Source organism: Geotrypetes seraphini, chromosome 2 (assembly GCF_902459505.1).
Source record: "Geotrypetes seraphini chromosome 2, aGeoSer1.1, whole genome shotgun sequence".
In the NCBI taxonomy this organism is placed as follows: domain Eukaryota; kingdom Metazoa; phylum Chordata; class Amphibia; order Gymnophiona; family Dermophiidae; genus Geotrypetes; species Geotrypetes seraphini.
The window spans coordinates 378,743,363-378,766,796 of NC_047085.1; the positions used below are offsets into that span (position 1 = coordinate 378,743,363).

Consider the following 23,434-nt stretch of genomic DNA (forward strand, 5'->3'; position numbering starts at 1 on the left):
CCCAATGTCCTACAGGCCTCCTCCGAGCCTGCTGTATGACCTGGTGGTCCAGTGGTAGGCCGGGACAGGAGGGATCCCTCCTGTCTCCTATCCTGGCTGACTCTAACAATTTTTTTTACCTCCATCCTGCCTTCCTACATGAATCTTTTTGAATCCCTGGTGATCCAGCGGTGTACTGGGCAGGAGTGAGCTTTCCTCACTCCTACCCCATGCTGAGCCCCTCCCTGAATGGCTGCCTCGAGTTCTCATGGCCCAACAGTGTACTGGGCATGAGCAAGCTTTTTGCACTCCTACCTGGCCCTAAGCCACTCCCTGAATGGCTGCCACCAATTCTCACCAGTCCTGCGAGAATTGGTGGCAGCCATTCAATGAGTGGCTCAGCACTGGCAGGAGCGCAAAAAGCTCACTGGATCGCAAGAACTTGCAGCAGCCATTCAGAGGGGCTCAGCAAGGGGCAGGAGCGCAGAAAGCTTGCTCCTGGACCACCAGGGATTCCAAAAGGTATGCGGGAAGGCAGGAGCGAGGACTACAGGTCATATGGAAGGCCAGCAGAGGCCTGCAACAAGTCCGGGAGGGGCACTGACCCAAATATATTTGGGCACTGACCCAAATATAAGATGAGACACCCATTTTGGGGCCATTTTTGGGCCAAACAATCTCATCTTATATTCAAGTATATATGGTAAGCCTTCCTGTATTACTCAAGTGTTATGAGCAGACATGACGTTTCTGCTTGTTTGGTATGGTACATCAGAAATGGGGTTTTTTTAATACTTGTCATCATTTTATAATTTTTTGTTTTAATACATTTTGCCTGTTTTATTTGTACCATGAATTTATGGTGTTTCTGAATTGCCCCTCACTCAGAATTGTAAATGGTGTGGGTTGTAAATATTTTAAATATATAAATATAGTGACAATTTTTCATTTCATATTCTGATTCTTTCAGGAACTATCATCATGTCTGAAGACCTAAGAGATGCACTAGATAACATGTATGATGCCAGGATTCCAAAACTGTGGTTTAAGATTTCCTGGGAATCAGCCACCCTAGGGTTTTGGTTCACAGAGCTTTTGGAGAGAAACCAGCAGTTTCATACTTGGCTGTTTGATGGCAGGCCGAACGAGTTCTGGATGACCGGATTCTTTAATCCACAGGTAACAGTGTGTAAGATTTTGAGCAGGACTCTCACAAGAAACACATGTTACAAGCACCTACTGAGAACACCAGGTCAGGGGAGAGAGACGTCACACCATTATCAGCATCAGGCTCCACGAGGAGATTTGTCTCATGAAGTTGCAGTGAGACTGAATCTCTGGAGATTCACCTCACCTTCTGGCCATCTAGGGTTCCATAACCACAGGCCACAGTCCTGAGTGTAAGATTTAGAGGATTATCTAGGACTTCAGTAGCTCTGTGCTAGAACTATCAGAAAGTTCCAGGTCATCAATGACAGGTTAAACCAATTCTGGTTTTGCTTCATTATATTTATGGTTAATTAGCTCTCATTTCCCTAAGGCAGAACTTCCCAAACCTGTCCTAGGAGATCCACAGCTAATTGAGTGTTCAGGATAACCATAATGAAAATGATCAATATGCTTATGAGGGTCCCCAGTGCAGGCAAACTGGTTTCCTACATATTTGTTTTGGTATAACATCAGAAATAAGACAGCCTCTTCTTTATTTCTGATGTTATACCATTGCCTCAGGTGCAAATTAGGACCAGGGAACCCATAGCCAGTCAGGTCTTCACAATATCTAAAACAAATATGTAGGAAACCAAGGCTCATTGGCAGGAGGGCAGGAAAAGACCCATAAAAGTGGGAGTCTCCCACTGAAAGGAGATTTGGCAGGTTTGGATGAGGAATGAAATGGTGCCCTTCAAGGCATTCAAGAGAGGAAGAATCCAGTGGTCCCTACATCTAACTCTGCAGCTCCAATTAGCCTAGAGCTGCCATGTAATCCAGTTCCAGAAAGGAGATGTTTTGGACATGTAGCCAGTGGCAAAGTAAGGGGAGGTGTGGGTGAGGCAGACCACCCCAGGCGCAGTCATCCTAAGGTGCATCACACACCTCTCCTCCTTTCCACTCCCCCCCAACTCTTCTCCTTGCTGTGCGCTTCCCTTCCTCCGTACCTTTTTTACTTCCCCAGCGCAAGATTGCTGCCGGCATCAGCATTGGCGCTCTCTCTGATGTCATTTCCTGGACCCTCGCCTAGGAAGTGATGTCAAAGGGCGAGCAGACACCGACATGGGCATGCTGCTCACACCAGAGAAGTTAAAAAGGTATGGAGAAAGGGAAGGGGGTGTGCGTGGCAGAGGGGGCAGGGAGGGGCACCACCGCCCCGGGCGCCGCTCACCATTACTACGCCACTGCTTATAGCCAAAGTAGTCCTTAATTCTTCCCATTGAAATCAGTGCTTCAGAACCCACAGTGAATTAGGGCTATCAGAAATCCAGAACTGGCCTGTAATCTGCTTGCTGGAGTTGGATAACTTGGCAGCTGTGCTAGCCACCAATATTGTTCATCTCTCTCCTACACAGTTCAGTAAACATTTATTAGAACTGCAGAGCTTCTTTTACCTACAAAATCCTGCACAGATTGACAGAAGCTCAGTGGGGGAGGAGAAGTGGTATTCAAAGAAAACAAAATTATACTGTCCTTTCTTTTTTAGAAACTCATAATGGTGAGACACTGTTATATTTTGCTGTATTGCTCAGCTCATCTTCTCTCTGCAGTGATGCACATAATAGGATATTTCTATGCCTTGGTGCAATAATGAACCAAATTAGACTATTTCATTTGGCATGGTGTTATATGCTAAAAAGTATAATCTTATTTTTTTTCTTTACCACAGGGCTTCTTGACAGCCATGAGACAGGAGACAACACGCATGAATCTAGCAAAAGGCTGGGCCCTTGACAGTGTCATTTTGCATAACGATGTGACCAGGATGATGAAGGAGGATGTCACTGGCCCTCCCCCTTCAGACATTGGAGGTGTTTATGTCTATGGCCTGTTTCTTGATGGTGCAGGTTGGGACCGTAAAAACTGTAAATTAATGGAATCCTCTCCAAAGGTTAGTACTGTGGTGGCATGTATTATTGCAGCACTGCTAGGAAAAAAAAAAAAGAGGATTTAGTGGTCTATTTACTAACCAATGGTAAAATAATATATTTTGCACTATTTTATCACAAGACAATATACCACGGGATTCGCTAACCCATGAAAACTCTTTAGGTCAGAGAATCCTGCAGCAAATTGTGTTCTGTACTGCAAAGGCTGGGAATGTGGTACATTTCTAACCTCAGTATTCCTCAAAGTTTTTCAAAATTTCGATCCCTCTGAACCTTATCCCCAACCCCAATTCCATTTCACAAATATCAGATTCCCTTATACTCCTGATTCTTTCTGTAAATGTCAAATCCTTTCCACCTACCACACCCTCTTCCCTAAACCCTTATATATATACACAGTATATCCCACCCTATGATCCTTTTTATAATGATCGAATGTCCTTAAAGCAAATCCCACACCCTAATCCTTTTTACAAATGGCAGAATTCACACCCTTGCTTGGAAGTCTGACCACAAGATTACTGTTAGGGATCAGGTGGCATCATTTTGAACATCACAGCTTCCCCCATTGTCTGCTGGATAAGTGGGGTATGGAGAAGAGAATTGGCCCTCATTTTTATGGATTTAAGGAAAGAGGCTTCTGAAGGGATATTTATCAATATTTTAGCCCCACATTAGTAAATCTCACTCTTTGGGATGGTTTACCCTCGGCATCTCTGTGCTGGAGCATGGACCTGGCATTGCAATTAGCCAGGTAAGTATGATACCCCCCCCCCCAAAGCAATGGCACCCTTCTGCCCTGCTTACCTGGCTTACCAGGTTTCATTGGTCCTAGAAAGCAGACCCATTGATGCAAGAAGCAGGGATTAGACCACACCTTCTGCTGCTACATGTCACCTTTTTTTTTCTTTCTTTCAAAATTTATATACCATATAAATCCTATACGGTTTATATAACAACAGTCATAAATATTAGACAGTACACACATGTTCAATATGTTAAAAAAAAAAAAAAGTGGTATCCTGTGATATGCCTTGTCTAAAACAGATTGAGCTTATCATGGTCCACCTCATGATTTTGATTCTTCTTGGTAGGTTATTGAGCACCTGGTTCTCTCAGATGATCTCCTATCCAAGTAGTAGCCAGGTCTAACCTTGCTTGGTTTCCATGATCTGAAAAGTTTAGACAGGAATGATGTGGTATAATGGGGGGAATGAATAAGAGCTAATGCTGAAATACAAAGATGACTCCAGTGGTGTTCTTCTGATTTATTTGTATAATGTATTATAAATCCACTATTTTATAATATAGTATCAAATTATCTAAAATTCTTATCATTCGTCAAACAGGGGTTTTCTTTCATTTGTAAATGTTTTTCCAGAGATAGATCTAAACATAAATTAAGGCATATATATTGATCTCAGTGGAGAAAGACAAGTGTGTCCTGTTCATATGTAAGAAATCCACAGAACTTTTACCCTTGTTTCAATTTTCTTTGGGATACTGCTTTCTCTCCAAGACATAAATCAAATGAAATCAGAGCTTCATGCAAACTAAGATTTTTTTTTCTTGCATGACCATTTTAAATGTGTTTGGGATTGTAGGGCAGAGACGGTTATGCATTCATTTATAGTAGAGAATGACACGGGGGAAAAATCTGTCCCCATCACCGCCCCGTCACCGGCCCACCATCCTCTGCACCGCCCCGTCACCGCCGTTCCCTTCACCGCCCCGTCACCGTCACCGCCATCCCTTTCACCGCCCCGTCACCGCCACTGCCATCCCATTCACCGCCCCGTCACCGTCCCCGCTGCATCCATATAAGCCTTAGTACTGTAATATTTAGCTTATTCCTTTCTTATAAATCAAAGTTCCTGCTGCTGAACTAGAGAAAGAGATGTTCAGCTGGCAGGGCTTTGTTTATAAATTTTTATCAACACAACTAATATACTATTTTATCCTAAAGCAAAAAATAAATAAATAAATAGAATTTTTTTTTCTACCTTTGTTGTCTGGTTTCTGCTTTCCACATCTTCTCATTCAATTCCTTCCATCCACTGTGTGTCTTCTCTCTGCGTCTTCCATTTGCTGTTACTGTGCCTCTACCTTAACCCCCCCCCCAATTGGTCTAGCACCCATCTTCTTCCCTCCGCTCCCGCATAGTCTGGCATCTGTCTTCTTCCCACTCTGTCTTCCACATTTCCCTTGGGGGTCTGTTCCTCTCCACCCTCCTTCAATGACTGTTCTATTCCTTTCCACCACCACCCTTCCCTCCCTCCTTTACCATCTGTTCCTTTCTACTACCCTTCAGCTCCTCTCGCGTGGCCTATCTACCTTCCTTCCTCTTATTTTCATGGCACGTTACAATGTAATTTGTGCAAGCCACTGGAGCCTGCAAGCTCGGTCCCTGTCCCATCCCCACAAACCATCTCGCTTCTATTTTCTCCATTTCTAATATCTCCCCTATGTATCTGTCATTGCCCCCCCTGTGTCCATATACCATCCCCATGGCATGTCCCCTTTATGTCTCTGTCCCTATGCCCCATGCACATAATTTCCCCTCTTTCTGTTACCTTCCTGTGTCCAGATTTCCCCTATCTTCCTCTTCCATACCAGTGTGTCTCTTCTTTTCAACCCCATCTAGCTTTTTTCCCTCTTTCTTCCCCCCCCCCCCCCTGCTTCTAGCATCTGGCTCACCTGCCAGTCCTTCCCTTTCTTTCCTGCTGTGGGTTTTTCTTTCCGACTTCATCCCCTTGGCCCAGAATCCTTTTCCCTTTCACTCCCTCCTTCCAATTTGAGCCGGGAACACGAGCGATCGCACGGTCCCCGCAGCCACTACCTGCCTGCCCAATCGATCCTAGTGTTTAGCCAGCTCTCTCCCTTCTCCTCACCTTAGTTTGTAGGTTTTGTTTTACGGCGACATGCACGCTTTCCCAAAGAGCCGCGCACGCGCGGCTGCTCAGTGTTCAATCTTCTGCTCTGCTGCAACTTCCTGTTTCCGGTTGCGTCAGAGCAGAAAATCGAAACTGAGCAGCAGCGGGTGCGCGGCTCTCTGATAGTGTGCGGGTCGCCGAAAAAGAAAATCTACAAACTAAGGTGAGGAGAAGGGAGAGAGCTGGCTAAACACTAGAATCGATTGGGCAGGCGGGTGTGAGCTGCGGGGACCGCGCGATCCTTCATGCCTCACTGCGGGGACAAGACCATTCACCGCCCCGCGGGCGGTGAATGGCCTTGTCCCCATCGCCGCAGCGACTGCTAGTTTTCTTCCCCGTTTTCGGCGGGTGACCCGCGGCTAAAATGCGGTGGCCGCGGGTAAACCGCCACCGTGTCATTCTCTAATTTATAGCTGCTGCTACCTACCTGCCATGTGCCATGGTGAAGCTAGAAGGCAACAAATGCATGTTCAAACACTAGAAAATTATAACTAATCCAGAATGTTGTGTCACCTAACTCTTGTGTAATTTGATTCAGTGAGCATTGTCATTCAGTGTCATAAAATCTCCACTGCAATTTGAGTGTGTCAGCCTACCAAAGATTTTTATTTAGGGGGCTGCATTATAATCTGGACTTTTATCCCTTTGATTTATTCCTCCTAATAAAATACTTATTAATTATAAAACATGGAAGTGAAAGTAGAACAAGCTCTCCTGCTTTCAGTGTAAATTGTAAAATGATGTTTCAACCATCTTCTCTGTGTTGTTTTCCTCTTTGTCGAACAGATTCAAAAATAAAGCTCTTTCATCTTCAAAGAGGAGGTTAGCGTGTGCTTTTAGCTCTGACATTGTTTTCCATCATCTTCTAAATGAAGCAGCTTTTCTCTTAGTTACTGTTTTATTTTTCTAGTTGCAAAAAATGCCATCGATGAAAAGTTAGGGTTCTAGTCTTATCCTCAGCGTGAACTTAAAATCGCAAACTTCAGCAACCCTTCAAGATGCCAGAGATGTCATAATCAGGCTGACTTCCATAGGCCTGTCCCCACCACTCCTTTGCTTTAGCCTCCCCCAACAGTTGATTTACTGTTTGGGCAGGCTGAAGTAACGGAGCAATGGGGACAGAGGCAGCCTTAGGTTGCACAGAATTTCTCTCTCCCCTCACTCCCTATCCCCCTGGACCAATCAGGCCTTAGGCATAGCGGATCCGCCCATCCCCACTTAATCTAAGGTCTGATTGGCCCAGGCTCTAGGCGCCTGGGCCAATCAAGCCTTAGGCTTCGGAAGGATGGGCCGGGAAGGGGCGGGCCCGCCTCATTTCGACGAAACGGGCCTGCCGGCTGGATGGGCGAATCCCGTCTGGCCAACAAGGAAAGGTTAGTTTGGTTGGGGGGAGGTTTGAGGGCTGTTAGCGCGGGGGGGGTGCAGAGGGGGTGCGTCTTCCAGCAGGAGGGATTGGGCACCCTCCTGCCAGCGATCGGTAGTGTCGGGGGGGGGGGCAGTCGGTAGTGTCGGGGGGGGCGGTCGGTAGTGTCGGGGGGGACATCTTCCGGCAGGAGGGATTGGGCACCCTCCTTCCAGCGATCGGTAGTGTCGGGGGGGGCGGTCGGTAGTGTCGGGGAGGCGGTCGGGCCTCGCCTTCAATATAGGCGGCCTGCCTGGGGAGCATTTTTTTAAAAAACGTGCATCCCGATTGGCTGATTAGACAGCTGTAGGACGCCTACAGCTGCCTAAAATCGGGACGCACTTTGGAGAATCAGGCCCTACTATTATCTTGCTGCGGTGACATTAATTTTCTCACAACTACAGCCAGCACCCGCATAACTTCCGAGTTGGTAGTTGATTTGGGTATCCAATATTGGTACCTGGATATGGCCCCTGGCATTGAATATTTGGGTTACATTCAGTCTAGGGGGGGGGGGGGTCAGTGGCTTTACAATTGCTAACCACAGTGGGCAGAATATCAAGGGGAGGAGCATATGTATATAGCACCACCCTTAAGGAAAAGCATGGCAAAAGTCATTTTAAAAAAAGCATTGCTGATTATTGCAGGACAAAGTTAAGATAAAGAAACCATTGCCACCCATTGGGAGCCAGTTGTGCGAAGCCCTCCCCCACCCTGACTCAATGATATGGCCAGTAGAACCTACAAGGAATTTAGGTTGATACTATCGCATCGGTAGCATGGAGTGCTAGTTCCCTAGCTCATGAAAGAAGCTGTACATCGGTGCCCTGGGCAGTTGTTTGTCTTTCCTAACCTTACCAATAACCCTAACTAGAATCTTTAAAAATTATTTAAAATACATACTGTATAAAGTAATCAAAAATTCTCCAGTCATATAATTAAAATGTTTGGTAACAATTTTATAGATAAGCGCCATAAATTAGGCAGCACAAAAAAGCCAGACTTACTTCCAATTTTATAATGGCACTTTGGCGCATCTAAGCTGTTATAGAATACAGATGTAAGGTAGCACTGATGAACCAAAATATAGGCTTGGCTACTTATGTCAACTCAATGACATTATTCTATAAGTTGCTTGCATCACTAGGGCAAAATGCCCATGCTCTGCCCAGATTAATGCTCCCTCCCTCCCACCCATCTCCCACCCCCAATATAGTAGCATGCTAGGGAACTAAAGTGACCGTTAAATAGACCGTTAAACGCTTAGCACACACATGTGTAACTGCTAATTATTGGCACTAATCATAGCCTTAACTGCTATTATTCTATATAGTATATAGGTTTTATTGGCACCTAACATTAAGTGCACCTTATATAAATGCCTATGTCCAGCATCTCACTCCCCCCATAAGCAAGCATATAAGAACATAAGAACTGCCATCTCCGGATCAGACCTTCGGTCCATCAAGTCCGGCGATCCGCACACGCGGAGGCCCTGCCAGGTGTACACCTGGCGTAATTTATAGTCCCTAAACTAAATCCCAATTACCCTAGTGGTCCAAATTATAAATAATCATGTATAAAGAATACAACCCACTAAACACAGAAAGCGCAACACAAACCCAAATCCCAATCCAGGAAAAGGCCCCAGAACCGGAGCCCACGCGCAGTCCCATCATGGACTGAACTATCAGCGCAGTAAAACACTCCACGCTCCATTTTCTTCTTCCTCCCCCAATCCAGCATCTCCACTTCCCCAACCCCATCCCCATCTAGCATTTCCTTTTCTCTCTCCTAACCCTGATCCAGTATCACACTTCTCCTCACTGCTTCCTCAGTCATTGCTGCTTCCTATGATAGAACATAATACAATATACTATAAAATCTTATATACTGCCATGCCTCAAAAACTGGATCAATGCAGTTTACAATAAATGAAAACTAGAACAAAACTAGTAGTGACAATTAATACACTATTTCTACTATATATTTAACAACATGTTTTCAATCTAACCTGAAAGTGGTGGAAATTATATTGCTGCAGCAGTGGCAATAAAGCAAAGTGACACCTGTGGGGCCTATCATCTCATGCACACTTCTGACTACTCTGCCAGTCCCAGTCCTGCTCCATAAACACAGGAAGTAGCTTTGGAGAGAAGGGTACTGGGACCAGTAGAGCCTTTAGCAGCACACACAAATTGGAAGGCCTTGTGACATCACTCACTTCTTTGCTGCTGCTGCTGCACATTGCCAGAAACAGAAGCAGCAGAGGAGCCATATCCACTGGAACTGGAGTGACAAACCATTCTTTGGGGGAGGGACTTGTCTCCCCCTTTCAATCCCATAGCGAGCCTATGTCTCTAATGCATCTCCAGCCTCAATTGACTCAGGGAGCAGAAACCAGGTTTAGAAATTAAACCCACAATCTTTCATACCAATGTTCAGAACTTGCCTCCGAGCCACTGGATTGCACCATAAATCAACATCGTTAGAAATTTCTAAAATGGCAGTCCAGCAAGTAATTTGATCATGCTTTATTAGATTGCCATATTTTGTGGTTTAGACACCAACTTGTTAAAGGGCAATTCTGCTGACAGGTTGAGGAATAGAGAGTGTGAAGAAATGTCTTGCAGAGGAGGGCTGACAAGCAATCGTGATCTTTCCTTCACCATTTCCCATAGGTGCACTTTCCTGAACTATTTTGGTTTTACTAGCTCCAAATGAATGTATGTATATGAATTCATTCTTCTCATTTTTACAGGTGCTTTTCACAAATCTCCCAGTGGTTCATGTCTATGCCATCAACACCACTGCCCCTCCAGACCCCAAGAAACAGCAAGGCAACCTATACTCCTGTCCTGTGTACAAAAAGCCACGACGCACAGATCTCACCTACATTTTCTCGTTGTATTTAAGAACAATTCAAGTGCCTGATCACTGGACATTAAGAGGTGTCGCTTTACTGTGTGATTCAAAGTGAGAAATGCTGTCGGTGATTATAAAACAGAAGTATGCAAATTGCGAAGAAAAAAATGACATATAGAAACAATTATGCTCTGTAATCTTGTTTAAGAGACTCACTTTAAAGGAATCCATATTCTCTGTGTCTGCCAAATATTTCAGAAGTACCAATGGTACGTCATTCACGTTTGACATTATTGTAGCTGGTTCTGTGCTGTCTGGTTGTGTTTACCATTGGCTTGGTCTTTTGACTCCCAAGTCATCTTCATGTACTTGGGGGAAGGAGACGGGCCACAGTGTGGACTTGTCAGTATTTCCTATATTTTAATTGTCTCATAGAATTTTATGAATCATGGGGTCCTATCTTAATTTCCAGTGATTTATTCTGTGTACTACAATTACTTTCTCCTTTCTGCCTATTCTGTGTACTGAGGGCTAGATGCACTAAAGAGGATTAGTAAGACCGTGTGGGTCTGTCTGCTCCGATCGAATCTGATTTTTGACCAATTCAAAAAGAGCTATTTATGCACTAAAAAGTTTGCATGCAAATGATCCATATGGAGGTTCATCATAATCCCTATCTCTCCCATCTGATTGATCGCTGTGAGAGCGACTCACACATGCACAGAGACAGCAGGGAAAGCCTGAACAGCTGAGAGGCAGGGGGAACCCCGAAAGCAGCCTCCTGCCACTCAGCTGTTTCGGGCAGGAAACCTTTTTTTTTTTTTCTCTTTTATGGGCACAGATGCTGCATGTGTTACTCATGCACAGTATCTGCCCCATTAAAAAAATTAAAGCCCCCCCTCCGCTAATGGCAGCCCTCTCCAATAACCCCTGATGAATGCAGCACTGGGAATCCCTCCCCCCCCCCGTGCTAGAGAAAATTCGCAGGAGGGATATCCATTCCCTACTGCCATGCAACCCCCTCTCCCCCCCCTCATGAGAAAAAAATGGCTGGAGGGATGCCCACTCCCTCCTACCACCAGATACCCCCCCCCCCCAAAATCCCCCCAGGTACCTTTTTTTGAAGTTGGAAACATTGTTTATCTCGACTTCCAGAAGGCCTTTGACAAGGTACCCCAGGAGCAGCTACCCAGGAAGCTGTGGAACCACGGGTTGGAAGGGGACGTACACAGATGGGTTAAACATTGGTTGGCAGGCAGGAAGCAAAGGGTTGGAGTGAAGGGACACTACTCGGACTGGAGAAGGGTCACGAGCGATGTTCCGCAGGGGTTGGTACTCAGACTGTTGCTGTTCAATGTATTTATAAATGACCTAGAAACAGGGACGAAGTGTGAAGTTATAAAATTTGCAGATGACACTAAACTCTGTAGCAGGGTTAGAACCATGGAGGAATGTGAAGACCTACAAAGGGACCTGAACAAACTGGAGGAGTGGGCGAACAAATGGCAGATGAGCTTCAATGTAGAGAAATGCAAGGTAATGCATATAGGGGAAAAAACCCCCGATGTTCAGCTACAAAATGGGGGGATTAGTACTAAGGGAAAGTAACCTTGAAAAAGACTTGGGTGTGCTGGTGGATACAACAATGAAGTCAACGGCACAGTGCGCAGCAGCCTCAAAGAAAGCAAACAGAATGTTGGGTATTATTAAGAAGGGTATCACAACCAGAATGAAGGAAGTCATCATGCCGCTGTATCGCACGATGGTGCGCCCGCACCTGGAGTACTGTGTCCAATATTGGTCACCGTATCTAAAGAAGGACATGGCGATACTTGAGAGGGTTCAGAGAAGGGCGACAAAAATCATAAAAGGTATGGAAAACCTTCCATACACAGACAGGCTAGAAAGGCTGGGGCTCTTCTCCCTGGAGAAGTGGAAACTCAGAGGAGACATGATAGAGACATACAAGATCATGAAAGGCATAGAAAAGGTAGAGAGGGACAGATTCTTCAGCCTATTGGGAACCACAAGAACAAGGGGGCACTCGGAGAAATTGAAAGGGGACAGGTTCAGAACTAATGCTAGGAAATTCTTTTTCACTCAGAGGGTGGTGGACACCTGGAATGTGCTTCCAGAGGATGTGATAGGACAGAGTATATTAAGGGGTTTCAAAGAGGGATTGGATAAATTCCTGAAGGACTCGGGGATTGAGGGATAAAGACAGGGGTAGAGATAGGACTATGAAGGTTAATAGATAGAAGGGAAAAGGGGAATGAACGGGTTCCAGACAAAGAATCACTTTACAGGTCATGGACCTGATGGGCCGCCGCGGGAGTGGGCTGCTGGGCGCGATGGACCACTGGTCTGACCCAGCGGAAGCAACTTCTTATGTTCTTATGTTCTCCTCGGTGTTCTCCACAGGGAGGTGCCCAAGACCCTGATTGGAGAGGCCTTAGGCATCTGAGCCAATCAGGGCCATAGGCCTCTCCCCATGCATCACATGGGATACAGAGGGAGGAGCGCAAAGCCCTGATTGGATTGGTGGGCCTTGAAGGTGAAGGAACTATGCTTCCCCCCTGCTTCCAACTTTGGAAAAAGGTACCGGAGGGGGAGGCGGGGTTCAGGGGAGCATCTAGTGGCAGGAGGGAGTGGGCATCCCTCCTACCAATTTTCTCTCATTGGGAAGGGGCATCACCATGGCAGGAAAGAGTGGGCATCCTTCCTGCTAATTTTCTCTCATGTGGGGTGGGGGAGTCAGCTTGGCAGGAGGGAGTGGGCATCCCTCCTGACATTTTTTCTCACGTGGGCATGGCAGGAGGGAGTAGGCATCCTCCTGCTGTTTTCGCTACCATGTGGGTGTGTCGATTCCCAGTGCCAGTGCATCAGGGGGAATGTTGGGGAGGGCCGTCATCAGCTGGGGGGGAAGAATTGTGCTTTTTTTCTTTTAAATGGGGCTGATATTGTGTATGCACAGCATAGTAACATGGTAACATAGTAGATGATGGCAGATAAAGACCCGAATGGTCCAGCCAGTCTGCCCAACCTGATTCAATTTAATTTTTTTTTTCCTTCTTCTTAGCTATTTCTGGGCAAGAATCCAAAGCTCTGCCTGGTACTGTGCTTAGGTTCCAACTACTGATGTCTCCGTCAAAGCTCACCCCAGCCCATCTACACCCTCCCAGCTATTAAAGCCCTCCCCAGCCCATTCTCAACCAAATGGCCATATACAGACGCAGACCATGCAAGTCTGCCCAGTACTGGCCTTAGTTCTTCAATGTTTACTATCATTTTCTGATTCTAGATCCACTGTGTTCATCCCACGCTTTTTTGAACTCTGTCACTGTTTTCCTCTCCACCACCTCTCTCGGGAGCGCATTCCAGGCACCCACCACCATCTCCATAAAGAAGAATTTCCTTACATTGCTGTTGAGTTTCCCACCCCTCAGCCTCAAATTAAGCCCTCTGGTTTTACTATTTTCCTTTTTCTTGAAAATATTTTGTTCTACGTTAATACCTTTCAAATACTTAAATGTCTGAATCATATCTCCCCTGTACCTCCTTTCCTCTAGGGCAGCGATGGCGAACCTATGGCACGCGTGCCAACTGTGGCACGCGAAGGCCTTGCAGCGGGCACGTGCAGGGCCGCCATCAGGGCAGTACTACCAAGGGGTGCACAGGAGAGAGAGCTGAACGAGGACGATGGGGGACCCGCGGGGTTAAATATAACTCGAGCCGCGAGGCTTGTCTTCTACTCCGACTGCCCTGCCGCTCACACAGCCGATCGGAAATCTTCCCCGACGTCAGCGCTGATGTCGGAGGGAGGGCTTAAGCAAAGCCCGCCCTCCGACGTCAGCGCTGAAGTCGGGGAAGATTTCCGATTGGCTATGTGTGCGCGGCTGGACAGGCAGGAAATAGAAGACAAGCCTACGCGGCTCGAGCTACATTTTGCTGAGAAAGTTGCTAAGATGGGCTGGGAGACAAACGGGGAACACAAAAGGGGGAGGGAATGGGTTTTTGCACACAGAAGGCATGGACTTGGGAGAGAGGAAGGGAGGGAAAGAGATGCTGAGGTGGGGGATGGAATGGGTTTTTGGACACAGAAAGCATGAACTTGGGAGAGAGGAAAGGAGGGAAAGAGATGCTGAGGTGGGGGAGGGAATGGGTTTTTGCACACAGAAGGCATGAACTTGGGAGAGAGGAAAGGAGGGAAAGAGATGCTGAGGTGGGGGAGAGAATGGGTTTTTGGACACAGAAGGCATGGACTTGGGAGAGAGGAAGGGAGGGAAAGAGATGCTGAGGTGGGGGAATGGGTTTTTGGACACAGAAGGCATGGACTTGGGAGAGAGGAAGGGAGGGAAAGAGATGCTGAGGTGGGGGATGGAATGGGTTTTTGGACACAGAAGGCATGGACTTGGGAGAGAGGAAGGGAGGGAAAGAGATGCTGAGGTGGGGGAGGGAATGTGTTTTTGGACACAGAAGGCAAGGACTTGGGAGAGAGGAAGGGAGGGAAAGAGATGGTTGTGTACACGGGGAATAGAAGAAAAGAGAATTTTTGGTCATAGGGAGGGAGTGAGGTACAGACAGTGGCATACCAAGGTGGGGGTGGGGGCGGTCTGCCCCGGTTTTACGCCCCAAGGGGGTGCACAGCTGGCCACCCTCCAGTGTTCTCCCTAGGCTGGCAAACTGCGTCTCTTTAGCCACTTGAGTGCCACCGCCGCCATTGGGAACAGGCCGGTGCCAAGTTCTCCCTGCTTTTCCCTGTGGGGCCGACCAACTCTCGCCACCCTGCGTCAATTCTGATGTCGGAGAGGACGTTCTGGGCCAGCCAATCGCTGCCTGGCTGGCCCAGAACGTCCTCTCCGATGTTAGAATTGACGTCGAGTGGCGACAGTTGGTCGGCCCCAGTTGGTCGGCAGGTCCCTGCGCTAAAAACCGCTATCGTGGTTTAGTAAAAAGGGAGGGGGAATATTTGTCTATTTTTGTATAGTTGTTACTGAGGTGACATTGCATAAAGTCATCTGCCTTGACCTCTTTGAAAACCCGCGGAATATAAATGATAATTAACATTTTCTCTGCGTACAGCATGCTTTGTGTTTTTAAAATTTTATTGTTGGTAGATCATTTTGACTTGGCCACAAAGGTAAGGGGGGAGGGAGGGGAGCTGCTGAAAGAGTCTACCTTGACGTGGTTGCAGGCTTACAAATCTTTTGGTCAAAGAGTGCGGCGACAGAGAAAAGTATGTGTGTATTCAGCCCATGAATGAAATCATTAAAACATTATAAATTGCCAATAAATTGAAATGAAAACCAAAGGATTGTGAATCAAATTGATTCTCTGACAATACAAAGATTCCAACCTTTAAAAATGATGTTACATAGTTCAGGCAACTTTATAAAGAGTTTTTAGATACTAAAATCTTGTTATTAAGGTTTAATTGACGTGCTGGCACTTTGAGGAAATTCTTTGGTTTTGTGCGGCAGTTTGGGCACTCGGGCTCAAAAAGGTTAGCCATCACTGCTCTAGGGTATACATATTCAGGGCTTCCAGTCTCTCTTCATACGTCTTTTGGCGCAAACCTCCTATCATTTTCGTTGCCCTCCTCTGGACCGCTTCAAGTCTTCTTATGTCCTTCGCCAGTTACGGTCTCCAAAACTGAACACAATAATCCAAGTGGGGCCTCACCAACGAGCTATGCCCATTTAAAAAAAGGGCTAAACTATGGTTAAAGATGTAAGTGACTGGTCTTGACCAGTCGCTTTTTTTGAATCGCTAAAAGCGATCACTTTTTATGTGCATCAGGGAGCTATGTTAGAGCATCAATTGCTCTGCTAGTTTACATGGCATTTCAATAATAATAATGAGCTTATTTGCATGGTTGGATCGGAGACCGAGCGTTCATGCAGAAAACCACGTGGTGAGCCATTTTCTGCATCGGGTTGGTAAAGGCGATCGTCGCTAAACCAGTCAAAACTGGTTTAGCAGCAATCGCTGACTTTAGTGTATCTGGCCCTGAATATCATGCGCTCATCATTAATAGGGATGTGCAAGAATGTGGGGGTGGGGGTGGGGGGTGAATAGTTTGTTTTCTGGACCCTTTCAGCTTTTTCTCACAATTTTTGGACATTTTGAAGATTGTTTCAAAGTTTTTTTTGTTAATTTGAATTTTTAACACACATTAACTTTATGCACATTAATTCACAGGTTATTGTGTTAAATCAGCTTTGCGCTCTCGAAGACCCTCTTTTACTAAGCTGCAGTAGAGGTTTATACTCCCCCTCCCCCTACTCTGTCTGAACATTTGTTGGGTTCTAAATAATGTACTTGAAAGATAACTAATTCTAATATATTTGCAAAGATAAGTTGTATACTTTGCATAGTTTCAGTTCTGTTTTCGAGCTCTAAGGCCTTAAAAGCAACTTTATTTGTGATGAATGTCTTTATTTTCCTTCAGAAACAGTAATTAGCAGACATACATGTCTCAATGTGTGATATCCTGTGAGCTTCACTGTACGACAGACTGTAAGCATTTTTGGCACATGGGAGATGGATAGGAATGCAGTTTAGTAGTGTAGTTCCAATGAATTCAGAAACACCTGGAAATACTTAAGCCATTCAAGCATAGTCATTTTTCAAAATTAAGAAAAGACTACCTTGAACAAATTGGTTAATATGTGATCCCTTGAAAGGATGCATTAACAATTCAGCTTAGTTTGTGAAGTAAAATAGGACGGGTAGCTTAGGGTAAAAGTGCTTCAGTCTTTCTCTTGCATTTATTAACAAATCAGCCTCTAAGTAACCAAGCTAGGAAAACATTCATATATTACACAATAAGTATTTCCTCCATTGTGTAGCTTTTATTTAGCATATATCGATTTAAGTCACTGAAATGGCTCTAAATCAAGGGTTTTACTTCAGCAGATTCCTTTGTGGAAGATAATAAGCTCTTATCATGCAGAACAACACGCCAAATAATAATGAACATCATAAACACGGTATCATATTTCCTCGGCAATCCAAAACAGCTGATATAGAAAATGTGAAAATGGGAACATACATACAGAATTAGCTGTTGATACAGAGCTTTGATGGAAAACAAATAAAAATCTATTTGTAAGATCGTGGCACCTTGTGACACTTTTCATCAGTTTATTTTTTTTCATATTCATTGATTGCCTAATCCCCTCTTTGCTTCTAGCAAGCCATAAACCTGGGCACTGTTACTGCCTTGGCCCCAGTGGCCATTGCAGGAGACTCTGACCCATGACTAAAATGGCCCAGCAGTACTAGGTATTCTTATTAAGCCCATAACCCTCCCATTTTTGCATTCCATTTTTATTTATTCAGTTTTCTATACTGTTCTCCCAAGAGAGCTCAGAATGTTTTACATTAATTTTATTTTATTCAGGTACTCAAGCATTTTTCCCTGTCTGTCCCAGTGGGCTCACAATCTATCTAATGCACCTGGGGCAATGTGGGGTTAAGTGACTTGCCCAGGGTCACAAAAAGCAGCATGGGTTTGACCCCATAACCTCAGGGTGCTGAGGCTGTAGCTTTAACAACCACGCCACACTCTGCCCTCCTTTTTTTATGTCACATGTAAATTTTAGGTGCTGACTGCGTGCCTAAATGTATGCACACATTTAAATTAAAACCAATTAATGCTAAAAATTGCTTAAGTCAATAATCAGCACCAATCGGCTTATTCAATTAAGTTGTGTATGCAAGTTTGTACATGCAACTCAAGGCACCATTTATAGAATTCAGGGGTACATGAGTTAGGGGTACAGTTTAAAGACTAGCACCTGGCACTTCTCCATGTGTAACTGCCAGTTATTGGCGCCAAATGCGAATAAGTGCTACTATCCTATAGCCTAGGCCAGGGGTAGGAAACTCCGGTTCTCGAGAGCCGTATTCCAGTCGGGTTTTCAGGATTTCCGCAATGAATATGCATGAGATCTATTTTCATGCACTGCTTTCAATGCATATTCATTGGGGAAATCCTGAAAACCCGACTGGAATACGGCTCTCAAGGACCGGAGTTCCCTATCCCTGGCCTAGGCGCATTATTAACTTCATTTTTGGCACCAGCTTGTAGAATTTCCTTTTATGTCTTTGCATAGTCATCTGCCCTGTAGAAGTATCATTGCTATCCTATTTTATTGATTTATTTTTAATTACGATGGGCTAATATACACCCATCACAGTTCTACCTGCCTCTCCATCACATTAAGCACTTCCTATTACTCGAGCCTTGTTTTTCCATTATGGAATAAATGCAAATGAAGGACTGGTTAAGGGCTCCTTTTATTAAGCTGCGGTAGAAAGTGGCCTTGAGGTGCCCTTTCATGGGGTTTCCCCACACACTGGCCAGTTTTTCATTTTTTTCTATTAATGGCCATGCACTAATGTTGCTATTAACACATAGGGCTCCTTTTACTAAGCTGCATTAAGGCATTAACGTGCGGAATAATGCGTGCTAAAATGCCACGCGCACTAGACGCTAATGCCATCATTGAGCGGGCATTAGTTCTAGCCGCTTAGCGCAGGTTTAGCGTGCACTAAAATGCGTACGCTAAAAATGCTATCGCAGCTTAATAAAAGGAGCCCATAGTCATTAAATAAATTAGTGCATGAGCACTTATTGATACCTATTTTATTGACAGTAAGGATTCCCACGCTAATCCAGTGGTAATCAGCATGCAGTGATGTCACTGATCAACAGAGAAACACTCACTCTCCGCCTCCCCAACATATGCCTGTGCAGAAAATATTTTAAACATTTTTAGCTTGTGGTTTGCACGCGTGGATCTCAAACGTTCTGCAGGATGCGTGAGCACGTCCCACGGTAAGCCCTTTTAAGTTATGATAAGTGCATGCTAGCACTAACCACAGCTTTATAAAAGGAGCCCTTAAAGTCCTAAAGAATATCTGAAACATAGTTAAGAACATAAGAAGTTGCCTCCGCTGAGGCAGACCAGAGGTCCATCTCGCCCAGCGATCTGCTCCCGTGGCGGCCCATCAGGCCTATTGCCTGAGCAGTGGTCCTTGACTCCCTATAACCTACCTCTACTCCTATCTGTACCCCTCAATCCCTTTATCCTCTAGGAACCTATCCAAACCTTCTTTGAAGCCCTGTAACGTGCTCCGGCCTATCACAGCCTCCAGAAGCGCGTTCCATGTATCCACCACCCTCTGGGTAAAAAAGAACTTCCTAGCGTTTGTTCTAAACCTGTCCCCTTTTAATTTCTCCGAGTGCCCCCTTGTACTTGTGGTTCCCCATAATCTGAAAAATCTGTCCCTGTCTACCTTTTCTATGCCCTTCAGGATCTTGAAGGTTTCTATCATGTCTCCTCTAAATCTCCGCTTTTCCAGGGAAAACAGCTACTATAATGGAAGAACCACCAAATGCTTCACATTTCCCTGTTCTCAATTCTTTCATACTACCTCACACCCTCCTACATCAGAGGGAAGCTGATTTTCTTGTGCGTGCTTCTCCAGAATTTGACACAAGATTCCACTCTACAAACAAACAGTGGATTAAAACAAAAAGTGCCGGGATGACTGCACAATGGATAAAATGTGTGTGTGTGTGTGGTGGTGGTGGGGGGGGGGGTTGTGACCATTTTCATCTTGCGTCCCTCCTGCACTCATCCCGGTGCTTTTTGTTTTAATCCACTCTTTCTATCTATGGACTTATTTTTGCGTTTCATACAAGATTCCACTCTTACCACTGCTAACCTAAGGACTTGCTGAGTTGTGTACAGTAGAGAATGACACGGTGACAAAATTCATCACCGTTCCCGTCCCCGTGGATAACCGCGGGAAACCATCTTCATGTCATTCTTTAAGGAGAGAGGGAAGAATCAGAATATGAATGGCCACAGCCACTGACCCACAAGCTTTGCTTTGAAGAATGCTGGTGTAGAAGGACTGAGGTTGAAATAGACACTAGAAAATGACATGGGATTATTTCCCGCAGTTATCCGCGGGGACGGGAACGGTGATGAATTTTGTCACCGTGTCATTCTCTAGTGCAGTGGTTCCCAACCCTGTCCTGGAGGAACACCAGGCCAATTGGGTTTTCAGGCTAGCCCTAATGAATATGCATGAAGCAAATTTGCATGCCTATCACTTCCATCATATGCAAATCTCTCTCATGCATATTCATTAGGGCTAGCCTGAAAACCCGATTGGCCTGGTGTTCCTCCAGGACAGGGTTGGGAATCACTGCTCTAGTGTATAGTGCTGTATAGCCTTGTTCTTCCAAACAATCAAGCACAAACACCTCTGAATTAAATCCTGGAACTCATGTCCATCTGTTATAGATAACTGTTTCAAAGACACATACACACCCAAAAATATTACTGATAGAATACACAGACTTCGAAGCAGTAAAGATAACGTTATCTAGGTACATTTTTTTTTAAAGCACCAGAACAAGAAACAAAAGTCATGTGGATCTCCGGCACCATGAAATCCGTGGGCTTCACAACTGAGAAAATGAACGTCACTTACCATAGCAGAGCTGGTACGACATTTCTTTCTCTCTGGATTCTCATTTTTCTTCCATTACTAACTAGCTACATCATACTCTGCCGACCTAAAGTGAGAGTGTGGCGCAGTGGTTAAAGCTACAGCCTCAGCACCCTGAGGTTGTAGGTTCAAACCTGCGCTGCTCCTTGTGACCCTGGACAAGTCACTTAATCCCCCCATTGCCCCAGGTACATTAGATAAATTGTGAACCTGCCGGGACAGAGAGGGGAAAATGCTTGAGTACCTGAATTAATGAAATGTAAACTGTTATGACCTCTCCTGGGAGAACGGTATAGAAAATTGATTTTATTATTATGGTTCTAACTGAAATATTCTACAACACTTTCTTCATATTATATAACAGAACCCAATACAGTGGTGCCTCACACAACGAACTTAATTGGTTCCAGGAGCAAGTTTGTTATGCGAAACGTTCGTTATGTGAAACGCGTTTTCCCATAAGAATACATGTAAAAAAAAATAATTCGTTCTGCAGCATAAAATATGCTAAGATGACATAAAAAAAGATAAATTTTTGGTTATTATTTTTATTTAGATACATCTAAAAACATAATTGTTTTTTAAAACAACACACATTTTTTAAATTTAAAGACAGACTAAGTAGAGTCTAATTTTACAGTGAGAGAGGGCAGAGTCTCAGCGGCAAAAACTGGGACTTAACTGTTCATTTTTTTTTTTTTTCTACCGTGTTTCCCCGATGATAAGGCAGGGCCATCAAATAAGACAGCCCCCCCTTTTTAGAAAAAAATGTAAAATAAGGCACCCCCCCCGCAAATAAGCCACCCACCGATACCTGCGCTTACCCGAATCGGGTGGTACGGTGGGTGACTCCGTGTGGTCCCTGGCACCCCCGACACGATCGGGGCAAGAGGGAGCCCAAGCCCTCTTGCCCCCCGACTCCCCGACACGATCGGGGCAAGAGGGAGCCCAAGCCCTCTTGCCCCCCCGACTCCCCGACACGATCGGGGCAAGAGGGAGCCCAAGCCCTCTTGCCCCCCCCCCGACTCCCCGACACGATCGGGGCAAGAGGGAGCCCAAGCCCTCTTGCCCCCCCGACTCCCCGACACGATCGGGGCAAGAGGGAGCCCAAGCCCTCTTGCCCCCCCGACTCCCCGACACGATCGGGGCAAGAGGGAGCCCAAGCCCTCTTGCCCCCCCGACTCCCCGACACGATCGGGGCAAGAGGGAGCCCAAGCCCTCTTGCCCCGCCGATTCCCCAACTCCCCGACAATATCGGGCCAGGAGGGAGCCCAAGTCCTCCTGGCCACGGCGACCCCCTAACCCCACCCTGCACTACATTACGGGCAGGAGGGATCCCAGGCCCTCCTGCCCTCGACGCAAACCCCCCCTCCCCCCAACGACCGCCCCCCCCAAGAACCTCCGACCGCCCCCCCAGCCGACCCGCGACCCCCCTGGCCGACCCCCACGACACCCCCAACCCCCTTCCCCGTACCTTTCTGTAGTTGGCCGGACAGACGGGAGCCAAACCCGCCTGTCCGGCAGGCAGCCAACGACGGAATGAGGCCGGATTGGCCCATCCGTCCCAAAGCTCCGCCTACTGGTGGGGCCTAAGGCGCCTGGGCCAATCAGAATAGGCCCGGGAGCCTTAGGTCCCTCCTGGGGGCAGGGCCTGAGGCACATGGTCGGGTTGGGCCCATGTGCCTCAGGCCCCGCCCCCAGGAGGGACCTAAGGCTCCCGGGCCTATTCTGATTGGCCCAGGCGCCTTAGGCCCCACCAGTAGGCGGAGCTTTGGGACGGATGGGCCAATCCGGCCTCATTCCGTCGTTGGCTGCCTGCCGGACAGGCGGGTTTAGCTCCTGTCTGTCCGGCCAACTACAGAAAGGTACGGGGAAGGGGGTTGGGGGTGTCGTGGGGGTCGGCCAGGGGGGTCGCGGGTCGGCTGGGGGGCGGTCGGAGGTTCTTGGGGGGGCGGTCGTTGGGGGGAGGGGGGGTTTGCGTCGAGGGCAGGAGGGCCTGGGATCCCTCCTGCCCGTAATGTAGTGCAGGGTGGGGTTAGGGGGTCGCCGTGGCCAGGAGGACTTGGGCTCCCTCCTGGCCCGATCGTGTCGGGGAGTCGGGGGGGCAAGAGGGCTTGGGCTCCCTCTTGCCCCGATCGTGTCGGGGAGTCGGGGGGGCAAGAGGGCTTGGGCTCCCTCTTGCCCCGATCGTGTCGGGGAGTCGGGGGGGCAAGAGGGCTTGGGCTCCCTCTTGCCCCGATCGTGTCGGGGAGTCGGGGGGGCAAGAGGGCTTGAGCTCCCTCTTGCCCCGATCGTGTCGGGGAGTCGGGGGGGCAAGAGGGCTTGGGCTCCCTCTTGCCCCGATCGTGTCGGGGAGTCGGGGGGGCAAGAGGGCTTGGGCTCCCTCTTGCCCCGATCGTGTCGGGGAGTCGGGGGGGGGCAAGAGGGAGCCAGGCGGAGAGAGGGCAGTTAAGCGCAGTGCCTGCGCGGAAGGATGCAGCTCGGGCGACTTCGTTGTGTGAAACGAAGTTCGTTGTACGAATCAAGACATAAAGTTCATTGTGCGCAGCGTTCGCTGTGCGAGGCGTCCGTTATGCGAGGCACCACTGTATATAGATACAAGCCGTACAATAAAGTTCATTAAC

At 46.8% G+C, this 23,434-nt stretch overlaps 1 protein-coding gene across 1 annotated transcript in view; it reads left to right on the plus strand.

Moving 5' to 3' along the window:
* LOC117353985 (dynein heavy chain 5, axonemal-like) overlaps window positions 1-10,999 on the plus strand; it is a 629,516-nt gene extending 618,517 nt beyond the window's left edge. The window contains exons 75-77 of the mRNA XM_033930650.1: window positions 950-1,158; window positions 2,858-3,079; window positions 10,174-10,999. Coding sequence (XP_033786541.1) covers window positions 950-1,158; window positions 2,858-3,079; window positions 10,174-10,392 — 650 coding nt within the window. The 3' untranslated portion in view covers window positions 10,393-10,999. The remainder of the gene's footprint in view (window positions 1-949; window positions 1,159-2,857; window positions 3,080-10,173) is intronic.
* Window positions 11,000-23,434: the final 12,435 nt, after the last annotated feature.